Below are 24,596 nucleotides of genomic sequence, written 5' to 3'. Positions count from 1 at the left end.
GCCGACCAATCCATGATCTCCCGGAGGCTGTGGCAACAGATAAGAAAGAGGAGGGCCCCGGGCAGGGAGACCTATGATGGAGGGGTGTCTATCCAATGTATTCATGGGGCCAGGACCCGTTATGCACTCCAGCGGGTCAACTTACAGGGGCCCACCGGAGAGCTAGAGCTGGCCATGGCCGTTCTATCCAGATTGCCGCATGAGATGATTTTAGGGAGGGATTGGCCACCATTTATAGAGTGTATGGGGGAGAGAAAAGTGTTGGTCACTACCAGGGCCCAGGCTCACCGCGAGGTAGACGAAGAAACAGAGGGAATAGGGGGGGGGGTTCCTTTTCAGGGGGAGGTATTGGGCGAACCGGGCCGGGAAAAAAAAAGGAAAGCCGTGAAAAAAAAGGAGCAGAAGGGTAGAAGGGAGGCTCTTCAGCGGGCACAGAGGGAGAGTTACCTGCCGGTGGCCCCGGAAGAATTGAGGGAGCAGTTTCCCCAATTTCATAGGGAGCAGGCCACGGACCCTACCTTAGAGTATGCCTGGGAAAGGGTGCGCCAGGGAGAAGGCCAGGTAGCTCCGGGGTTCCTGATAGAAGAGAACATCCTATATAGAAGGGTGCCAAATTGGGAGCACTCGGGCGGAGGGAAACAGCTGGTGGTACCCCGAGCTTTTCGTCCGCTGGTGGTAAGGCTGGCCCACGACCATCCTCTGAGCGGACATAAGGGCTCCCAGGCCACCCTGACCCAAATATTGGCGAGGTTTTATTGGCCGGGCATATATGGGGAGGTGGAAAAATACTGCAAGTCCTGCCCCAGATGTCAGAAGGTATCAGACAGATTCCCTCCTAAAGCCCCATTAAAGCCGCTGCCACGGGTAGAACAACCGGTGAGGAGAATAGCCATGGATATTGTGGGGCCAGTAACAAGGTCACAGAGAGGGTATCTCTATGTGTTAGTAGTTATGGACATGGCCACCAGGTATCCATGGGCCCTGCCCTTAAGGAACATTTCGGCCAAGGGTATTGCCTGGGAACTCATAAAAAATTTTTGTGAGGTAGGTTTTCCCCAAGAAGTTTTGACAGACCGGGGTTCCAACTTTATGTCCCATACCTTAAGACAAGTATGGGAGGCCTTTGGGATAAAACATGTACGTACGGCAGCTTACCATCCCCAAACCATGGGATGGTGGAACGCTTTAACAGGACTTTAAAGGGGATGCTAAAAAAAGCCTTGGGGGAGGATAGGACCGGGTGGGACCAACTTTACCCTTTGTGCTCTATGCACACCGGGAGAAGGTGCAAGACTCCTTAGGAGTTTCACCGTATGAGTTAATGTTTGGCAGAAGACCCAGGGGTATATTAGATATCGTACAGGAACACTGGGTACCTCCGGAAACCAGCGAGCAGTCTGTGGGCGAATATTTGCAGGATCTAAGGGGCAGATTGGGTAGGATGCAGGAGTATGCCCAGGACCGTCTAGAACAGAGCCAAGAACAACAAAAGGGATATTACGATAGAGGGACTCGGGACAGGGAGTTTGCCGCAGGGGATAGGGTCCTCATCTTAATCTCGGAAGATCCCCATAGGTTCGCCTCTAGATGGAAAGGACCCTGGGTGGTGAAGAGGAGACTCGGTCCCCTCACGTATGAGGTGGCGAATGAGAGGGGTCGGGTCCAGACGTTTCACGTTAATCTTATGAAACCTTGGGTAGCGAGGGTAGGGTTTCAAACGCGGGGGGATGAAAAGGAAGGAGAGGAGTTAGGGCCTCAAATAAGAGAGATTTTCAAACCCTGCGAACCCGGAGTTAACCCCCGGTTACCCCAGGGGCAGCAAAAAGAGATAGGAAGGCTCTTAGAGCGCTTTAAAGATGTTTTGACAGCATGCCCGGGGAGTACCCACCTAGTAGAGCATGACATTGTAACTGAACGGGGTAAGATAGTAAGGCAAAGGCCCTATAGACTCTCACCAATGAAAAGGAGGGAAGTCATTAAACAAGTGCAGGAAATGTTGGACTTTGGGGTAATTGAGGAATCCCATAGTCCCTGGTCCAGCCCGGTGGTGTTAGTACCAAAACCTGAAGGGGAGTGGAGATTTTGTATTGATTTCCGTCAGCTTAATACTATCTCTCAAGCTGATGCCTATCCTATGCCTTATATTGAAGAGTTGGTAGACAGGTTGGGGTCAGCCCAGTATCTTACCACTTTAGATTTAACAAAAGGGTACTGGCAGATTCCCCTTTCCCCCGGAGCACAAGCAAAGACAGCTTTTAGTACCCCTATAGGCTTGTACCAATTCAAAAGGCTGCCCTTTGGCCTAAATTCGGCGGCGGCGAGCTGCCAACGATTGCTGGACCAAGTCCTCAGACCACATCAGACATATGCCGCGGCCTATATGGATGATGTGGTAGTACACAGTGAGGACTGGAACAATCATTTGAAACAGGTAGGGGCAGTGCTGCAATCGTTTAGGGAGGCTGGACTTACCCTTAACCCGAAGAAATGTTACTTTGCCCAGTATAGGGTGAAGTATTTGGGGTATAATGTAGGCCGGGGGGAGGTGCGACCCTTACTGAATAAGGTTAAAAGCATCCAAGACTTTCCCCGACCCAATCGGAAAAAACAATTGCGTAGGTTCCTGGGTATGGTGGGGTATTACAGGAGATTCATCCCGCACTTTTCTGTAATGGCTACTCCCTTAACGGACATGTTGAGGGGTAAGAGCCCGGACCAGCTGAGGGGGGGGGGGGGGGAGGCGGAGTTGCGAGCGTTAGAGCAGATGCAGCAGGCCCTGTGCCATGAACCGGTGTTGAAGGCCGTAGATTTCGAAAAACCCTTTATCCTACAAACGGATGCGTCGGGGAGGGGGCTAGGGCAGTGCTGTCTCAGGAACATGAAGGGGCAGAACATCCCGTGCTGTATCTAAGCCGTAAACTCCTACCTCATGAGAACCATTACTCCACCATAGAGAAGGAGTGTTTAGCTATTAGGTGGGCAATACAAGAGTGTACGGTCTATCTCGAAGGGAGGCAATTTAAGCTAGTACGGACCATGCCCCACTGAAGTGGTTAAATTTAATGAAAAATAACAATGGAAGGCTAATGCGGTGTATTTAGCACTACAACCCTTCCAATACACAGTGGAGCATCGTCCGGGGAGATGTTTGGGAAATGTGGATGCCCTATCCCGGGTAGGCGAGGATAAGGAAGAAAAGGGGGAAGAATTGGGGAGTAAAAGCTTAAGGGAGGGGGTATGTAAGGAATATGCCGAAAGGAAGAGGGACCCCAGCTACCCACCGGAGAAAAGAGAGCCGGAGGGTAGGAGGGAAGACCCTAGGGATGCTCAGGTTTTGCCCAAAAGGGACATAAAGATGGGAAACTACAACTCCCAGAAGGCCACAGGAAAGCTCCGGGGGAGGAGAAGTAGGGTGCAGAACCAAGGAGCTCCAGAAGAGGGCCGCCAGGGAAAAGGAAAAGCTGATTCTCCCACCTGGTGGAGGAGGTGGTGGAACCGGTGGCAGGAGAAGGAAAAGCAGCCTAGCAGAGTTAATGAAGAAAAGTGTAATCAGCTGGAAAAGGGGTGGGGGGAGGAGAAAATGGACTGGGCTACTGAAGGAGAAGGGGAGAATGAACCGGAGGCGATGGAGCAAGAGGAGGCTTAGCTGGTCTTAGACGAACCCATGGAGCTCTTGGCTATGGCTCAGCCAGCACTGGAGGTATAGGGGAGAGGCCTGGGTCAAAGCGGGAGGAGGTCAGGAGAATAGAGACTGACCCAGAGGGTGGGACCCAAGGCTTTGAGCCCGCGCAAAGCCTAGCTTTATTGAGCTGTGCTGAGAGAAGCCTGGCTATACTTGGACTGTGTTTGAAACCGCCTAGCTTCATTGAACTGTGCTGAGAGAAGCCTGGCTGTAATTGGACTGTGTTTGAAACAGCCTAGCTCCATTGAACTGTGCTGAGAGAAGCCTGGCTGTAATTGGACTGTGTTAGAAACAGCCTAGCTCCATTGAACTGTGCTGAGAGAAGCCTGGCTGTAATTGGACTGTGTTAGAAACAGCCTGACTTTATTGAGCTGTGCTGAGAGAAGCCTGGCTGTAATTGGACTGTGTTAGAAACAGCCTGACTTTATTGAGCTGTGCTGAGAGAAGCCTGGCTGTAATTGGACTGTGTTAGAAACAGCCTGACTTTATTGAACTGTGCTGAGAGAAGCCTGGCTGTACTTGGACTGTGTTTGAAACAGCCTAGCTCCATTGAACTGTGCTGAGAGAAGCCTGGCTGTAATTGGACTGTGTTAGAAACAGCCTGACTTTATTTGAGCTGTGCTGAGAGAAGCCTGGCTGTACTTGGACTGTGTTTGAAACAGCCTAGCTCCATTGAACTGTGCTGAGAGAAGCCTGGCTGTAATTGGACTGTGTTAGAAACAGCCTGACTTTATTTGAGCTGTGCTGAGAGAAGCCTGGCTGTACTTGGACTGTGTTTGAAACAGCCTAGCTCCATTGAACTGTGCTGAGAGAAGCCTGGCTGTAATTGGACTGTGTTAGAAACAGCCTGACTTTATTGAGCGGTGCTGAGAGAAGCCTGGCTGTAATTGGACTGTGTTAGAAACAGCCTGACTTTATTGAGCGGTGCTGAGAGAAGCCTGGCTATACTTGGACTGTGTTTGAAAACAGCCTAGCTTCATTGAACTGGGCTGAGAGAAGCCTGGCTGTAATTGGACTGTGTTAGAAACAGCCTGACTTTATTGAACTGTGCTGAGAGAAGTCTGGCTGTATTTGGACTGTGTTAGAAACAGCCTGACTTTATTGAGCTGTGCTGAGAGAACCCTGGCTGATGAGACAAAGTCAGCACGGATTTAGTGAAGGGAAGTCTTGCCTCACCAATCTAATGCATTTTTTGAGGGGGTAAGCAAACATGTGGACAATGGGGAGCCGGTTGATATTGTATATCTGGATTTTCAGAAGGCGTTTGACAAAGTGCCGCACGAAAGACTCCTGAAGAAATTGCAGAGTCATGGAATCGGAGGTAGGGTATTATTATGGATTAAGAACTGGTTGAAAGATAGGAAGCAGAGAGTAGGATTGCGTGGCCAGTATTCTCAGTGGAGGAGGGTAGTTAGTGGGGTCCCGCAGGGGTCTGTGCTGGGTCCGTTGCTTTTTAATGTATTTATAAATGACCTAGAGATGGGAATAACTAGTGAGGTAATTAAATTCGCCGATGACACAAAATTATTCAGGGTCGTCAAGTCGCAGGAGGAATGTGAACGATTACAGGAGGACCTTGCGAGACTGGGAGAATGGGCGTGCAAGTGGCAGATGAAGTTCAATGTTGACAAGTGCAAAGTGATGCATGTGGGTAAGAGGAACCCGAATTATAGCTACGTCTTGCAAGTTCCGCGTTAGGAGTTACGGATCAAGAAAGGGATCTGGGTGTCGTCGTCGATGATACGCTGAAACCTTCTGCTCAGTGTGCTGCTGCGGCTAGGAAAGCGAATAGAATGTTGGGTGTTATTAGGAAGGGTATGGAGTCCAGGTGTGCGGATGTTATAATGCCGTTGTATCGCTCCATGGTGCGACCGCACCTGGAGTATTGTGTTCAGTACTGGTCTCCGTATCTCAAAAAAGATATAGTAGAATTGGAAAAAGGTACAGCGAAGGGCGACGAAAATGATAGTGGGGATGGGACGACTTTCCTACGAAGAGAGGCTGAGAAGGCTAGGGCTTTTCAGCTTGGAGAAGAGACGGCTGAGGGGAGATATGATAGAAGTGTATAAAATAATGAGTGGAATGGATCGGGTGGATGTGAAGCGACTGTTCACGCTATCCAAAAATACTAGGACTAGAGGGCATGAGTTGAAGCTACAGTGTGGTAAATTTAAAACGAATTGGAGAAAATTTTTCTTCACCCAACGTGTAATTAGACTCTGGAATTCGTTGCCGGACAACGTGGTACGGGCGGTTAGCTTGACGGAGTTTAAAAAGGGGTTAGATAGATTCCTAAAGGACAAGTCCATAGACCGCTATTAAATGGACTTGGAAAAATTCCGCATTTTAGGTATAACTTGTCTGGAATGTTTTTACGTTTGGGGAGCGTGCCAGGTGCCCTTGACCTGGATTGGCCACTGTCGGTGACAGGATGCTGGGCTAGATGGACCTTTGGTCTTTCCCAGTATGGCACTACTTATGTACTTATGTACTTATGTAATTGGACTGGGTTTCAAACAGCCGAGGAGCTGTTGAAGAAAAGGGGGTTGGGTTGCAAATCCCAAAAACAGGCCCAAGAAAGAAGAAGAAACACATAAAGAGGAAAAACAGAGAGCTCGGTGCTGGTGGTGAGGAGGCTTCACGGACTTAGCCAGTAGGAGCCTTGTTTACAGGATCCATTGAGATAATCTGATGAGCAAGTTCCTTGCTAGACAGAGGTGTGTGTCAGATAACGTCGATGAGGTTGACCTGCAAGTGGTGGATCATGAATTATTTCTACGTAAGGCATGCCTGATTGCAAAGAAATGTATTCTTCTTCAATGGACAACTAGAATCTCCAACAATTTCCTTAAGGAATCAAATGTATGAATTACTGAGAAAGGAAAGACTCTTACAGTTGAGTTCCACTTGAGCGGGGAAGAAGCTATCAATAAGTTCTTAAAAACTTGGGACCCCTTTTTGAAATCTGACAATGTGATTAAAAAGTATGCTGTTAAATATGCTTTTAACAAATAAGGTTGTGATGCTTTATTATAGTGTTGAAGGGGGGGTAAAGTTGAGAATTTGGGATGTTAAGAGGAATTATTTTAAAAACCTAGTTTTTTTTTTTTTAATGCTTGCAGACAATTGACTTGTTTTGTTGTTTATGTAACATAATGGTTGTATGTTTATGCATTAATATGATTTTTCCATAAAACTGAGAATATTGTAATGCCTTTGTATCTGCTCCACGATGCAACTGCATGACAAATATTGTGTGGAATTCTGGTGACTGCATCTCAAAAAAAAAAAAAAAAAGATTTAACAGAATTAGAAAAGGTACAGAGAAGGTTGACAAAAATGATAAAGAGGATGGTGCAACTTCCCTATGAAGAAAGGCTAAAGAGGCTAGGACTCTTCAGTTTTAAGAAGAGATGATTGATGAGAGACTGAGTGGAGTCATGAATCGCTTGTTTATTCTTTCCAAGACTAGGGGGCACGCAATGAAGCTACTACGTACTAAATTTAAAACAAATTGTAGAGAATTTCTTCACTCAATATGTAATTAAGCTCTGGAATTCGTTGCCAGAGAATGTGGTAAATGCAGTTAGCTTAGCAGGGTTTAAAAAAGGTTTTGACGCATTCCTAAAAGAAAATTCCAAAAAGCATTATTAACCCATTAGTGCCCAATCTTCCCATATGGGAGCTTATTATGGGAACATTGGGCACTAATGGGTTAAGATGGACTTGGGAAAATCCACTGATTATTCCTGGGATAAGCAGCATAAAATCTGCTATACTTTTCTGGGATCTTGCCAGATACTTGTGATTTAGATTGGCCACTGTTGGAAACAGGATACTAATGGTCTGTCGCAGTATGGTGATACTTATGTACTTATGGATATAATTGCGCAATCCTCTATATCCGATGGGATTTGTCAACCTCAACTCTAAGCACCCGTGTTCAAAAGGCTACACACTTTCTAGCAAGCACAACCAATCCATAGTATTTTGAAAACAAATGCAACATCCATACCGTGGCTGTCTACAAATCTTCTCAGGAGAGACAGCACGAGCTTCTGCCCATGAAATTGCCAACCCCCTGGTGGAATGAACACAAAGCCATCCAGGAATTGCATGCTCCTTGAGGATATAATAGGCTGATAAAACCATTTCCTTCAGCTGTCTAGCTACAGTAAGATTTCATAGTTGCCTATCTGTCAGACCTCCAAAACTTGTTGGTCACTTCCAATACCTGATCAAGGACCTACACGCATCCAGAGTATTAGGTTTAATAATTTTTATTGATGAATGCATCTCCAAAACAATTCCATATTAACATAACATCTCAGGCATTTAACATTGCCATCCTGCACTAATACAGCAAAACCGCTATCATCAATTTTTCTTTTCTCCCCCCCCCCCCACCTTCCCTCCCCCCCTCCCCTCCCTCCTCTAAATTACTGTATTACTTAACCCTGGCTTATGCAAACAATAGTGTCATAAATAGCTATTATCAACATCTCTGTCTGCGATTTCTGAAATATATCTACTAGTGATCAGAGTATTATGCTATGAGATTTGTGAACAATAAATGCAAATCCCTGATATCATTCTGTGTGCTTGTTTTATTCATTATGTAATAAAATTTAAAAAATAAATATATATCACTGATGTCGTTCTGTGTACTTAGCTTCATTCCATTACTCTATTATATTAGCCTCCGTCAGCCAGCAAGTCATCACTCCTTAGCGGGAGAATCACAGCAGTCCCTGCATTATGTCAGTATCTCCAACAGGCTTTACTGGTTATAAATTAAATTGATCTGCATCTTGCATATCCAGGCTCCGCTTACCAAGCTGTTCCATTGCCATCCCATAATACATCCAGAACATCACTCTCAGAGTCCTCCATTCATACCATAGATACATATCGATACGATAATACACTCTTTCCCCCCTCATTGCATGTAACCCCCTTCCTTCAGAAATCACATTCCTTTATCTGGTCTCAGTTTCATCAATTGCAGCATAAGCCCAGCACACATCCCCCCCTTTCCCTCCCTCCTCCCTCTTCCTCCCATCACCTCACCCACCCCCCTCCCTCCCACTCCAGCCTACTCTACCCAGTCTTCTTCCCTATCCCAAGCTACAATGAGAGTGAGTTTACTAGTAAGCTGCGGGCTCTACCTGACAGGGCCTGCACATATGGCTCCCAAATCTCCCAGAATCGTTGTTTACTCCTAGGGCTTCGATGTACCTCACGCGCCTCCAACAGCACCAAGGCATGAAGTGAATTCCTCCACTGCCAGAAAGAGGGTCCACTTTCCTGGGTCCAAAATTGCATAATACATTGCTTCCCTATAATTATAGCCTTATACATAAATATACCTTCTGTATGTTTCAGATTTAGCCCTCTCCCCCCTGGACCCAATATTAGATTTTTAGGTGCCCATCTAATTGTCTTATGAATTAATGTCTCACAAAATTTCCTAATATTATCCCAAAATTCCTTAATGTCCGGACACTCCCACAGCATATGATAAAGTGATGCTCTCTGAAAGTTACACTTGCTGCACTGTGGTGTTGTAAGTCTACCAGCATGGTAGGCCTGTACAGGGGAGAAGTATGCTCTCATAATAATTCTAAATTGAATCTCCCTATGTCGTGCACTGGTCACTTTATATACTATCTCCTTCAGAGCCTGGGCTATATCTCCGCTTCGAACCTCCACTCTCATATCCGCAGACCACCTCCGAGCAACCTCCTCATATCCACGGGGCGGGAAAATCATTCTCAGCTGTTTATAAGTATTGAGATTGAGGTCTGTTCTCTACCTTGTGGCAGAAATAAATTCACCAATAAGTCATACATCCCTCTCTCGCATCCAGCAGAATTTAGCTGCTTAATGTAACTATGTAATTGATAATAATCATACCATGTCACATTCTCAGCTCCCACTATATTCTCTAAGGCCTCTCTAGATATAATCTTCCCCGAATCCTGCATAACATCGGCCACTAATACTATCCCTTCCCGTGCCCATTTCTGAATCTCAGTTGTGTATTCCCAGGAACAAAGGCACTATTCCCCACCAGAGGAAGCAGATCTGTATAATGTGGATTCTTATTTAATCCCTTTAAAATATATCGCCATACCCGTCGCATTGGTTGTAACAAGAGATGCTGACTCCATCCCTTAGGTAGCCACTTTCCTGAACATGCATCATATAGTAGGGGTGATAAGGCTCAAACAGCACACACTCCGTACTCCATGCCGTATGTTCCTCTGAATCCAATATCCAATCCGCTAAATGTCTGGTCAAACATGCCCAATTATATTGTTGGATATCAGCATCCCTAAGCCTCCCTCTTTCCTACTCCCATACATATATTCCAGTTTAACTTTGGCCTTCTTTCCACCCCAGCAGAATCTAGTCACCATTCTCCTAAGTTTCTTTACATCCTTGATCTGTAGCAATATTGGCAGCTGTCTTAAGACATATAGCCATCTCGGGAACAGCATCATGGCATACATACCAATTCGGCCACTCAGTGTTAACGGCAGTCCTTCCCATAGATCCAATTGATTCCTTGTATAGTTAATAACTCATCAACGTTTCTTCTATATAATCTTCTCAAGTCCCCCGTTAATTTTATACCCAGGTATTTAAATTCCTGATCCGCCCCACTTCAATGGAAATGATCCCTTCCACCTCTCCCTTACCATGCTGCTAGTGGGTAGTCCTTCTGATTTTTGAAAATTTAAACTAAAGCCCGAAAAAAGCCCCGTATTCTGCAAAGACTTCCATCAGCACCGGCAACGTTTCTTCCGGTCTCGCCAAATGGACTAAAATGTCATCAGCAAACGCCGAACTTTAAATTCTTGGTGTCCCAATTTAATCCCCTCTATCTCCACATTCCCCAGAATTTCTCTAATCAGGGGATCCAATGTAATGGCAAATAATAAGGGGGACAGAGGTACAACCCTGTCTAGTTCCCCGATTTATTGGGAAACATCGTGAATAATACCATTAACCAACACCCTTGCTGTCGGGTTCTTATACAGAATGGATATCGCTTGTGTAAAAAATCCCTCAAAGCCATATGCCCGAGCGATGCGAATAAAAACTCCCATTCAACCCGATCGAACGCCTTTTTCGGCGTCGAAGCTGATCAAGAGGGATTCCCCTCCTTCTCTTCGCACTCTCTCCATCGTGGCCAAAATCAACCTAATATTCTTCCCACTCTGTCTTCCCTGTATAAATCCCACCTGCGGGGGCGCCACTATATGTGTCAGCACTGTTGCCAGTCTAGCAGCCAAGATCTGAGCCATAGTTTAGCTTCATAGCTAATAAGTGATATAGGCCTATGGATTCTGGTAAGATCACATTTCTTCCTGGTTTCAAAAAAACCATAATATACGCTAGACATAAGGATTGCGGTAGTTCCCCCAATTCCACCGACTTGTTAAAGGCATCTGCCAGTGGTCTCCTATATCTTGCATTAAGATCTTATACAGTTCTGCCCTGAACCCATCTGGCCCCGCAGCTTATGTAATGCACTGCCTCTAATTTCTCTCAGGACCTCTTCTACTTCTATTGGCTTGTTTAGCTCTTCTTGCTGCTGCACTGTTATCTTCGGCAGTTTAACATTCTCAAGATAAATATCTGGATCCAAATCCTCCTTTTCATTCTTAGTGTACAACTTAGCATAATAGTCATGAAATACATCTAGTATCTCTGCATCAGTATGTACCAATCCCCTTCCTGTGTCCGAATGGCTAGCACTCTCCTCTGTCCCTTCCCCCTTCTTACTAATCCTGCCATCATCCTCCCCGTCTTATTACCAAACTTATACAATTGGTATCTGTAATACTCTGCTGATTTATTAGCACGCTGATGTAATAGCTCATTCAGAGATGTCTGCGTGGCTAATAATTGCTCACGAAGGTGGTCCGCGGATTGCTGTCCGTAAGCTCTCCTCAACCGTATCAGGCTATCTCCTAATCTTATGATCTCTTTATCTCTTCGTCTCTTTTTTCTGATGCTATAACGCTATTATCTCTCCCCTTAGGACAGCCTTTCCAGCTTCCCAAAACAATATCGGGGTATGCCTGTGAGATGCGTTGTGTAATGAATATTCTTTCCACTTTACTCTAATATATGTCCAAAACTCCGAATCCTTATATAGATCCATAGGAAAGCCCACCTATACTGTCTATTATGTGAGGTATTATCTTGAAATTTGATATATATAGCCGCATGATCTGATATAATCGTAGGATCAATATCGGCCCTCCGCTATATGTGTGAAGCTCTCTTCATCTATCAATAGATAATCAATCCTCGATTGAGTGTGATGGGCTCTTGAGTAGTGTGTATAGTCTTTAGTATTTGGATGCAATACCCTCCACACATCAACCGCTCCCAATGTTTCACATAACAGTTTTATGCCTTTACCGGCCCCCACCATCGTGCTTGCTGTCCCATGTGATCTATCCAGCATTGTGTCCGCCACCACATTAAAGTCCCCTCCTATTATCTTATTTTTGACGTTGAAGTGCTGTATTTTACTAATGATTAAATGGTAAAATTTCTTACAATACACATTGGGAGCATATATATACTAATGAGACATATTGCCATTCACTTTTACCTGTGCTATAATATTACCTCCCTTCAGGGTCAACACACACCTGTTCCACCTCCACCTGTAGAGCTTTATGAAATAAATAACAACGCCCGCTTTTTTCCCTACTGCCGGGGCCTCCAATATGTCCCCACCCACCAAGTTCTCAGCTTCTCATGCTCCTGCTTTGATAAATGTGTTTTCCTGAAGGAGCGCCACATCTGCCCTTTTCTTTTTAAGACTATGAAGGATTTTCTTTCTTTAATGGGGGAGGATATTCCCCCCACATTCCAGGAGTATACTTTAAGGCCCATCAACCTCCGTCATCTCTTACATGTCCCCGCTCATGCCTCTTATCCGAAAACAGGTAGACATGGTGTCCCAGCAGCACCACCCCACCACTCTGTGTCGCAGCCATTCAACGTTCCACTCACTCACATATCTCCATCTATCTTTTTTGGTAATCGTTCCCCTACTTCCCGCCCTCTAATCCCTCCCCCCTCCCTCCCATATGTATCCTGTCCTATTCACTATTCCCTATCCTTCCCCCCTAGCCCTCCTGTTCCCAGAACTAGTCACGCTTATAACACCTGCACTCACCCCCAACATATCACACATCCCCCCCTCCCTCCTGATTCTTCCCCCAGCTTCCCCAACTTCCCCAACATACAAAACTTTATGTGTATATCTCTAGCATCATATCTTAGTTTGTCTCACACTTCCATTCCTGTGTAGCTCCTCCGGTGGACAATGTTACTTAGTTCTTATATGATCCGACCCTGTAGACTTCTGACTTCTACTTCATTTCCAAGAGCCCCAAGCAGTTTATTAGCTCTGCCATGTCGTCATCTCCTGCAGTCAAATGGCGTCGAGACGTGCTAGGTACATCCAGAACACTGTCTTGGGCGCACTCCAAAAACACCCGCACTCCCGAAATATATCCGTCCAATCTATCAAGAGTCCATCAGTCATGTTCTCAATCCAAAAGGTCAGGTCAATATTCTCCCAATCTGCTTTCCACTATAAAGCTATAATATAATCTCCAGCGTCCTCTTTTAAGCCGCTGTTCCATCCTGCACATTACCTCTGCTTCATTTAAGCTCTCCATGTTGTTGTATATATTCTTTAGCTGCCTCCACCTGTTCAAAAAATTGAGTTACACCATTTATGGTGAGAGTCTGAGCTTGGCAGGGTATAGGAGTGCAAATTTTATCTTCTTGTTATATAACTCCGTACATAATGGCGCGAAGGATTTCCTCTTCAATTGCACCTGATGTGAATAATCTTGGAAGCAAAGGATTTTTTCTCCCTTCATAGGTAAGTGCTTGCCCACCTCGAAACGCATCCAATATGTATTGTTTATGCCTGAAATTAAGAGTCTTTAGGATCACCACTCTTGGTCTGTTCCCTGACTGCCTCGTGGTCCCCACCCGATGGGCTCGCTCCACACAGAATTGTGATACTTTATCCTCTATATGTAAAGTCTTTGGCAGCCATCCTTCCAAGAAGTTGGGCAGATCCCTATCCAATAAGGATTCTGGTAGTCCAATCAGGCGCAGGTTATTGCGCCTGCTGCGATTCTCCAAATTCATCCATTTAACCTCCAGATCCTGCACTTTCTTTTCCAGTTCTTTGTTTAACTCCTTCTGTGCCTCCACGCTCTCCTCTACCTCTGATATGCGCTGCAGGCCTTCATCCAGCTCTAAGCTCATGCTATCAATACGTTCATGAGCCTCTCTGTGCGATCGTAAAGTTGTTGAAGCTTCTTGTCCAGCGCTGTCTCAACCGCTGCAGTTACCTCCGCGGTAATTTCTGCTAACCACGCGGATCCACAGCTAGCTCTCCGATCTCACGCTGGTCGGCCATCTTGGCATCGGCCGGCTAGTCTTGTCTCTCTCTCTGCGAACTGTTTTCGCCGCCATGCCGTGCCTCTGCGCCGTTTTAATCGATCGCTATCGATTTCCGCTTCTTTCATCACCAGACAGCGCCGTTTCTCTCCTCGGGACCGTCGAATTTGCTGATTTTTGGGCGAATGTGCGCGGAGCCTAGCTATCCAGCGTCAGCCCTGCATCATGGCGTCACGTGACCTCGCATCCAGAGTATTAAATGAAAGAAGTGCAACTACCTGATTGACATGAAAAGTAGACACCACATTGAGAAGGAAAGAAGGGACAGTTTGAATAGAGATCCCCACCCTCTGTAAAGCAATAAAAAGGGCTCTCGACTCAAATAGTGCTCATAGCTCCAAAATTCTCCTGGTCAATGGGGCTGGCCCAAGGGCATCTGATAGCCTAACACCTCCCCCCCAATATCAACATCATCCCTTTTCTATCCCCTCCAGTCTTCCTCAAGTTCATAGCATTTAACAGTTAAGTTCACAGAAAGTGCCAGCTCAAAGTCTTTGCTTTATGAAGGGGCTGGATAAAGCCCCCCCCCTTTCAACCAGCTGTGCCAGAGTCCTTTGTCTCCCACTTTCCAAGTTCAATATAGTCTTTAAGAAAGCGCTTTCACTCCAAGAAAGCTCATTCATTACCATCTACCTCTTTAAACACAAGCCTTTTATACCCTCACCTCAGTAAATATTCTGAGGCAAGGGGACCCCCCCTTCCCTTTAACATACCAGCAACCAATATCTGGTATCCACCCCAGGGCCAGGCTTGAAGACAACACCAGGTGTCTATTACAAAAAACTCAGTTAAGTGCTTGTAGTAAGTTCACAAGCAAGACCCAGCATCCCACCCTCAAGGTTTCTCCCTTAGGGAGCTTTCTTTCACATTTGAATTAAATTAGCTAGAAAGGTCATTATCAGACTCTTAGGCTTCTCTCTCTCTTTACCTTGGCAAGGGCAGAAATGTCCATAGTTCTGCTTCCGGCCGTACAGCCTCCCCTGGAACTCCTGAAACCCCTTCTATCGGCAACCACTCCATTGGCTCTCCCCCTCCCTCCTCTCCTGTAGTTCATAATCCTTCTGATTACCCTGCCTGAAAAGGTCATGGGGCCCTCCCCTGGGAACTGTAGTCAGGATTGCCCTACCTTGGGAGAATCATGTGACTCTCTCCCGGGATCTTGGGAACTGTAGTGAGGACTAACCTCTCTAAAGGAATCCTCGGACCTACCCTGGGAAGTTGGGAGTTGTAGTCCCTCCAGTTCTCTGGTAGATGCCTGTCTTCAGGAGCCTCTTCCCAAAGATTTTCCTCCTAGGTCTGCCTTCTTGTCCATCACAGTACTAATGGATTCATGTTATCTGCTTTGGGAAGCCTGGTTTTATAAAGATTGGTGGTCAGGATAGCTGCACATACATGTCAGGAGTGCTCACAATTGGAAGTAAAAATTAAATTCTCCTTTCATTGGGCATATGGAATCACATCTTCACCTCACCTCTTTTGTACAAATGGATTATTCTGTTTTGAGAATGTTTCAGGGACAAGTGGGTTTTCATAAGTCAAAAATAATAAAATAAATATTTTCTTTCATGCAGATTTGTCATTTGTTTAAACATAATTAAATGGGCTATGAGCCCCTAATGCAGTCCATTGGTTTTCTTATATTTTCTCCTTGTGATGACTTATACTGTGCCAAAACTGAAGATACAGTGAAACGAATAACAGAATTCAGTAGCATCCAAAACATATTAACATTATAATTGTGTTCACATTTGGGTAATGACTGAGAAAATGCTGTTGAAAACTGACTTGAAAGAGAATAAATATATATCACAGAACTGGAAAATGTTGGCACATTTAGACCAACTCTGGACTTCTGCATGAAGGTAGCTCTGCACTCATTATTTATATTTTTCATTTAAATAATAGTAATAAAAAATATTAAGTGCATTCCACAAAACAAAAGGAGCAAGTTACCACAATCATCTTTCTCTTTGATCTAGACACAGGAAAAAAAAAGATTTTAAATGCTCCCAGGTTTCAACCTAATTCACATTTAATGTGGGATATAACTGCCATAAATAAGTAATTAAATAGAGAGAAACTCTGAATGTTGAGCACCTGATTCTCATAACATGATGTCTGTTTTAGTGTCCCTTAACCAGGAGAAAAAAAATATCTGCATGAATATAACATGTGCTAGGGTGTCCCTATAACCAGCCCCTCCACTGATTACACACTGATTACAACTGATAACAATTAATACTCTACCTATGAAAAGTTATTCTGTTATTATACTTCCTCTATGTACGTCTGTATGCTGCACAAGATGGCATATTGAAAATATAAGTGAGATTAAATAAAAATGCTACCAACAATAAAGAACGACAACGTGGATGAAGCAGCTCATAGGTTTGTGTTGTTTGCTTGTTTTGAGTGTACGCAGAACGATGGCTGCACAGAGAAGGGGGAAACATGCCGTATCCTGTTCTCAATCAAACCTCTTTGGCAGGAGCAGATACTGAGGAGTTGAAACTGGATGCCAAGAGAGTTATGTCAGCTTAGAAAACTATCTCCATCTGCTGGTTGATGGACACAACTATTCCCAGAGGTTCTGGAACAGCGGGATGCTAAGTAATAGAAACATTTTTAAAAGCCGGTGTCTTATTTGTTTAGTAGTTATGCTATACCTGGTTTTCCTACATCCGCTATAGCCATCAAATTTCCACAGCAGAGCTAGAAAAGACATAGGCAGTGACAATACATTCTGAGCGTCTTAAGTAAACCCAGTCCAATAAAGAGACAAAAACAAAAGAAAACAAAACACAAAAAACAAAACAAATACATACTACACTTAGCCCGTCTTTGAATAAGGCTTTACTGTACACTTACCCTGTGTGAATAGACTGCTCCAATATCAATCTTATATGGAATCATTTTTAACATCTCTTTTTCCAACTCGCTCTGGTTGCTGAAAGACTGGTATCGCACATAGATGTCATCTTCAATGTAAAGGAAAACTCTCGATTCTGAAAAATAGTTTTTATCACTAGAAGAGGCAAAAACAAACAAAAAAAACCACAATTTAACGAGAAATGCAACACGTTTCTGCAACATCCTCCAATTATGGCACTCAAGCCGATTGAGCCTACATGACAAGCAGCATCTACATTATTCACCTTTTGGAATATGTGACCATATCGGGAAAGGAGAATAAAGTCAGCAGAAATAAAAAATGAGCTTTTAATGAATTCTGTTAGAACAAGCAATTTGCAATACAACTACTACTATTTTTTTTTGTTACATTTGTATCCCGCTCTTTCCACTCATGGCAGGCTCAATGCGGCTTACATATTGTATACAGGTACTTATTTGTACCTGGGGCAATGGAGGGTTAAGTGACTTGCCTGTGCCTGAAGTGGGAATTGAACTCAGTTCCTCAGGACCAAAGTCCACCACCTACCACTAGGCCACTACTACTTATTTCTAAAGCGCTACTAAACATACGCAGCGCTGTACACTTGAACACGAAGAGACAGCCCCTGCTCGACAGAGCTACAATCTAATTAGGACAGAAAAACAGGACAAACAAGAGATAAGAGAATATTAAAGTGAGGATGATAAAATAAGGGTTCTGAATAAGTGAATAAGGTTAGGAGTTAAAAGCAGCATCAAAAAGGTGGGCTTTTAGCTTAGACTTGAAGAAGGCCAGAGATGGAGCTTGATGTACCGGCTCAGGAAGTCTATTCCAGGCATATGGTGCAGCAAGATAAAAGGAACGGAGTCTGCAGTTAGCGGTGAGGAGAAGGGTGCAGATAAGAGAGATTGCCCAGTGAACGGGAAATCTGGGAAGGAATGTAGGGAAAGATGAGAGTGGAGAGGTACTGAGGAGCTGTAGAATGAATGCACTTATAGGTCAATAAGAGGAGTTTGAACTGTATGCGGAAACCGATAGGAAGCCAGTGAAGTGACTTGAGGAGAGGGCTAATAGGAGCATAATGACACTGGCGGAATATTAGTCGTGCAGCAGAATTTTGAAAAGACTGAAGAGGAGAGAGATGGCTAAGTGGGAGACCTGTGAGAAGCAAGTTGCAATAGTCTAAGCGAGAGGTGATAAGAGTGTGGATGAGGGTTCTGGTAGTGTGCTCAGAAAGGAAAGGGCAAATTTTGCTGATATTATAGAGAAAGAAACTACAGGTTTTAGCAGTCTGCTGAATATGTGCAGAGAAGGAGAGGGAGGAGTCGAAGATGACCCTAAGGTTACAGCTGATGAGACAGGAAGGATGAGAGTGTTATCCACAGAAATAGAGAATGGGGGAGGAGGAGAGGTTGGTTTAGGGGGAAAGATAAGAAGCTCAGTCTTGGCCATGTTTAGTTTCAGATGGCGCTGAGACATCCAGGCAGCAATGTCAGACAGGCAGGCTGATACTTTGGCCTGGATTTCGGCTGAGATTTCTGGTGTGGAGAGGTAGATCTGGGAGTCATCAGCGTAAAGATGATACTGAAAACCATGGGATGAGATCAGAGTACCAAGGGAAGACGTATAGATAGAGAAAAGAAGAGGTCCCAGGACAGATCCCTGAGGTACACCAACTGACAGTGGATTAAAAACTGGCTAAAAGATAGAAAACAGAGAGTAGGGTTAAATGGTCAGTATTCTCAATGGAGAAGGGTAGTTAGTGGGGTTCCCCAGGGCTCTGTGCTGGGAATGCTGCTTTTTAACATATTTATAAATGACCTAGAGATGGAAGTAACTAGTGAGGTAATTAAATTTGCTAATGACACAAAGTTATTCAAAGTCGTTAAATCGCAGGAGGATTGTGAAAAATTACAAGAGGACATTAAGAGACTGGGAGACTGGGCGTCTAAATGGCAGATGACGTTTAATGTGAGCAAGTGCAAAATGATGCATGTGGGATAGAGGAACCTGAATTATAGCTACATTATGCAAGGTTCCATGTTAGGAGTCACGGACCAAGAAAGGGATCTAGTGTCGTCGTTGATATACGTTGAAACCTTCTGCTCAGTGTGTTGCTGCGGCTAAGAAAGCAAATAGAATGTTAGGGTATTATTAGGAAAGGAATGGAAAACAAAAATGAGGATGTTATAATGCCTTTGTATCGCTCCATGGTGCGACCGCACCTCGAATATTGTGTCAATTCTGGTCACCGCATCTCAAAAAAGATATAGTGGAATCAGAAAAGGTACTGAGAAGGGCGACAAAAATGATAAAGGGGATGGGACGAATTCCCTATGTGGAAAGGCTAAAGTCACTAGAGCTCTTCAGCTTGGAGAAAAGGCAGCTGAGGGGAGATATGATACAGGTCTATAAAATAATGAGTGGAGTTGAACGGGTAGATGTGAAGCGTCTGTTCACGCTTTCCAAAAATACTAGGACTAGGGGGCATGTGATGAAGCTACAGTGTAGTAAATTTAAAATGAATCTGAGAAATGTTTCTTCACTCAACGTGTATTAAACTCTGGACCTTCGTTGCCAGAGAATGTGTAAGGCGGTTAGCTTACCGGAGTTTAAAAAAGGTTTGGACAGCTTCCTAAAGGAAAAGTCCATAGACCGTTATTAAATGGACTTGGGGAAAATCCACTATTTCTGGGATAGCAGTATAAAATGATTTGTACATTTTTGGGATCTTGCCAGGTATTTGTGACCTGGATTTGGCCACTGTTGGAAACAGGATGCTGGGCTCCATGGACCTTTGATCTTTCCCAGTATGGCAATACTTATATACTTATGATAGAAGCAGAGGAGGATCCACTAGAGTATATACTAAAGGTATACTGGGAGAGATAAGAAGAAAACCAGCAGTAAAATGGAAGCATAGGATAGGCCCTACACAGCAAGAGTGGATTAATAAGCTAACTATTTTGATGGGAATGTAAAAGTTGACTGATAAATGTAAGGGGAAGAATAACCCGAATGCGGAGAATGGGTACATCTATTAGAACTGATGAAGGGGAAAGAGGGGGAGAAGTGAAAAAAGTGATTAATGAAATGAATGCTGGGGGAAAGAGAGAAGAGGGAAAGGCCATACTGATGTAAAGGGAGGATGATGGGAGGGGGGGTGAGGAGGGGGAGTTGAAAAAGGGGGAAGGGGGAAAAAAAAAAAAAGGATGTTGGACATAGCAGGATTATTGTTGTATTAGATAGTTATGGGGGAATTGATCTCCAAATGTTTGATATTCAGACGCAGTAGGATTACTATTGTACTAGAGGATAAGGGGAGATTCATTCTCCAAGATTTTGTTACTTTGAGGTGTTAATAAAAAGTTTTATAAATCAAAAAAAAAATATGAAACAAGGAATCGCAGACTAGTAAGAGGACACGAAGGCAAATATCGGAACTAGGAGACTCAAGGGGTCAGAATCTTAATATACAGCAATACTAGAGAAAAAGAAATGGCAATGCGAGCTATCAGAGATGGCATATTTCCCAAAGCTGACCATGTTCCAACTGATACATTCAAAATAAACTTTTCTTTCTAAAAAAAAAAAAAAAAAAAAAGAAGAAAACCAGGAAAGAACAGAGCCCTAAAATCAAGTGAGGACAGCGTATCAAGGAGTAGGCTGTGATCAACAGTATCAAAAGCAGCAGATAGATCGAGAAGGATGAGGATAGAATAGAGACCTTTGGACCTGGACAGGAACAACAGCCACAATCCCTATCCTTTTATGTGAAAAAAAGTTACAGAAGGTCAAACATAACTTTTCAGACTGCTTATGAACCCATGACATTATACTAGTAATATTTAATTCATTTTTACACTACATATACACAGGGCTTTTTTTGTGCCAGTACGCACCTGTACGGTGTACCGGCACCTTTTTTTTCCCCTGGCGAGTCCTACTCGCTCACCTCGTCCCCAGCGACCCTCTTCTTTAGCGACTCAGCAACGAGTTAAGAGAGGCTGCCGGTGTCGAGGGCCTTCCCTTTGTGAGTCCCACCTATGCAGAAACAGGAAGTTGAAACAAAGTAGGTGGGACTCAGAGGGAAGGCCCTGACGCCGGCAGCCTCTGTTAATTGCTGCACTGGCTAATGCTGGTTGGGGTCCAGACTCTCTAGCAGGCAGGAGAGAAGGAGGATGGACAGGGGGAGGAAGAACCACTAGCCATGGATAGCAGGGGAAGGAGAATTGCTGGACATGGATGAGAGAGGAGGGCAGGGGAGAGAGGAGAATCGCTGGACATGGATGGGAGGTGAGGGCAAGGAAGAGAGAATCGCTGGATGTGGATGGGAGAAGAGAGAGGAGAATCACTGGATATGGATGGGAGGGGAGGACAGAGAAGAGAGGAGAAATGCTGGAAATGGATAGAGAAGAGAGCAGGAAGTAGAATTGCTAGATATGGATGGATGGAGGGGTGGACAGGGGAGAGGAGAAATGCTGGACTTGGATGGAGGAGGAGGGGAGAGAGAATTATTGCTGGATATGGATACAGGGGAGGGAAGAGAGAGGAGAAATGCTGGACATGGATGGAGGGAAGGAAAGAGAAAAGAAGAAGATGTACATGGATAGAGATGAGGGAAAGGGAAGAGAGGAGAAAAACTGAGCATGAATGGAGAAAATAGGCAAAAGCTGGATCCACGTTATACCTCCTCCAGTCGATTCCACGGAGGACCCAGCTTTTACTTATGGATGCAGGGCAAGAAAAGAAGAAAGGAGGAAAATAAAGAATAAATGGCAAGGAAGCCCTGGAAATGGAGTTAAGAGAACAGATAGCAGCAGAATCGGAGACAGGGATCAACATGATCAGGAACACAGTGACCAGACAACAAAGGTAGAAAAAAAATCATTTTATTTTCATTTTAGTGTTTGGAATATGTCCAATTTGAGAATTTACATCTGCTGTCTTATTTTGCACTGGATATACTGGAGCTGTAACAGCTTACAGAAATTATTTATAAAGAAAAAAAAATCACAAGTTATTTTTTTCTCCTATACCTGGTATATTTTCAATGATGCCTGTTTATATGTGCCATGGTTGGTATAAGGGGTGTGGCTAATGTGGGTGTGGCTATCATAGCGGCAGGGCCATAGGTGGGGACCACGCCCATGAGTACCGTATCTTTTTCCTACAAAAAAAAAGCACTGCATACACATGACATATGTCACATGTTCTTTTAGGTGCACTTCAAGCATTTCTAATTTCCACTGTTGCTCGTGTGGTCACACATTGTGAACACTGTATTTCATAATACAATCTCTTTGTTTTTGCATTACATTATGAATTATTATGTGTGACCACTCATGGCCATTACGTATGTAATCTTTACATATGCAATTTTTTTTATATTTGTTCTAATTGTATATTTTTTCACATATATAGATACTTTGACTACTGAGGCAGGCATGCAACTTGCCAAAACACGGGACCGAGTCAAGTCTTTTATATCTGGTAATTGGCAATAAAGCATTTATCTACTGAGCTTTTGGTGTCCCGCCTGGATTGGTTGCCCCACGTCCCTTCCTACTCCTTGAACAGCATCTTCCTTTGTAAATAACATTTAACGTGTTTGGCATTCCCATGACATTCTCAACATTTTGGATCCACGATTTAGTCACCTTTTCCAGAGATGCTCACACCTCACTCAGCCTTTCCACCTCCCCATCTCTAAACAGATATTTTCTCTCGTGCCTCTTTGAACTTCCTCCCATACGTACCCATCCCATTGTTTTGCTGCACCCCCATATTCCTCTTTCTGCACTCTTCAGAGATCCTACGTTATCTTCCTACTACTACTTAACATTTCTAAAGCGCTACTAGGGTTACGCAGCGCTGTACAATTTAACATGGAAGGACAGTCCCTGCTCAAGGAGCTTACAATCTAAAAGACAGGTGTACAATCTAAAGACAAGTGTGGAGTCCGTCTGATAGGGAATACTATATTTCACGAAAGGTTAGGTGCCGAACGCAGCATTGAAGAAGTGAGTTTTAAGCAGAGATTTGAAAATGGGTATGGAGGGAGCTTGGCATAGGGGTTTGAGGAAGATTGTTCCAGGCAAAGGGTGAGGCAAGGCAGGATGAGCGGAGCCTGGAGTTGGCAGTGGTGGAGGAAGGGAACTGAAAGAGGGATTTGTCCTGTGAGCGGAGGTTACGGGCGGGGACATAGGGGGAGATGAGGGTAGAGAGGTAGAGAGCCGCAGACCGGGTGCATTTGTAGGTAAGGAGGAGAAGTTTGAATTGTATGCGGTATCTGATCGGAAGCCAGTGCAGTGACTTGAGGCAAGGGGTGATGTGAGTATATTGGTTCTGGCAGAATATAGACATGCGGCAGCGTTCTGAACGGATTGAAGGGGGGGATAAATGGCTAAGTGGGAGACCGGTGAGGGGTTTGGTTGCAGTAGTCAAGGCGAGAGGTAATGAGAGCGGGACGAGAGTTCGTGTGGTGTGCTCAGATAGGAAAGGGCGAATTTTGCTGATGTTGAAGAGGAAGAAGCGACATGTCTTGGCAGTCTGTGGATATGCGCGGAGAAGGAGGAGTCGAAGATGACTCCGAGGTTGTGGGGCAGATGGGACAGGGAGGATGAGGGAGGAAGAGGAGAGGTGGGTTTAGGTGGAAAGACGAGGAGCTCGGTTTTTGGACATGTTCAGCTTCCTATACCCTTCCCCAGATCTTTCATCGCCCGCTGCACCCTTATCCCACCACCTCCCTAGACCTCCTCCCTATGGACGGTCAGAGAGTCCCCATTCCTACACCCTTCTCTCCGTACCTCCACCGTAGTTGAGCCGCGGTAATACTGATAATACGGGAAGAGTCGCTTGTAATAGAGTGGCAACAGGTCCGGTAAACTCGCTGCATCAAAATCGGACATGGACGATCGCCTGTGACAAACAAAACAGAAAGCAACAACCACAACCGTTCCTTCCAGTAATTCCCTGGACAACAGTACAGGTGAGAACAACCCACCCAGCTCTCTAGCTAGCTGCCCAAACTGCGCGGGGAAACCAGAAGCGCCACATCAGCTGACCCAACATGTGACGTGCGACGGCGCCCAAGGTACGTCGGGTTTGTAGTTTTCTATTGGCGCTTCAGACCGGTGTATTCGATGTGCCTAGTATAGTTTGGGCAAGGATGGAAAGACATGAAAATAGCTTTGTCACGACTAACAATTAATTGCTCGTCCATCGACTGGGGAATATGGAATAATACTGACACCGTTCAGCTCTAGTAGGTTAAACAAACAAAAAGATAAGCATAGGGTATATTTTGTTTTGTACAGAGGATCGGGGCAGCGGACCGAGTTAAACAAATACTATACGGATGCAAGCAGAAGGGCAGGCGTAGGCCTTCAAGCGGTGAAAATGTAAGAAAGAGCTCGGCGCCTTAAAACTGGGTATTCGACCTAGGGCCGCAGCTTCTCGGGGGCAGCAAAAAGCAATTCCGGGGATTCATAGTTCTTGGACCTC

At 44.7% G+C, this 24,596-nt stretch overlaps 1 protein-coding gene across 1 annotated transcript in view; it reads right to left on the bottom strand.

Annotated features, from left to right (window-relative positions):
• PRIM1 (DNA primase subunit 1) overlaps positions 1 to 24,132 on the bottom strand; it is a 74,494-nt gene extending 50,362 nt beyond the window's left edge. The window contains 4 exon segments of the mRNA XM_030196684.1: positions 17,066 to 17,178; positions 17,181 to 17,222; positions 23,900 to 23,917; positions 23,920 to 24,132. Of these exon segments, the coding sequence (XP_030052544.1) occupies positions 17,066 to 17,178; positions 17,181 to 17,222; positions 23,900 to 23,917; positions 23,920 to 24,001 (255 nt within the window). The 5' untranslated portion in view covers positions 24,002 to 24,132.
• Positions 24,133 to 24,596: the final 464 nt, after the last annotated feature.

The sequence above is a fragment of the Microcaecilia unicolor genome, chromosome 3 (genome assembly GCF_901765095.1).
Source record: "Microcaecilia unicolor chromosome 3, aMicUni1.1, whole genome shotgun sequence".
Taxonomy (NCBI): Eukaryota; Metazoa; Chordata; class Amphibia; order Gymnophiona; family Siphonopidae; genus Microcaecilia; species Microcaecilia unicolor.
The sequence above is the reverse complement of the archived record's forward strand: the minus strand, read 5'-3'. Positions and strand labels throughout refer to the sequence as shown.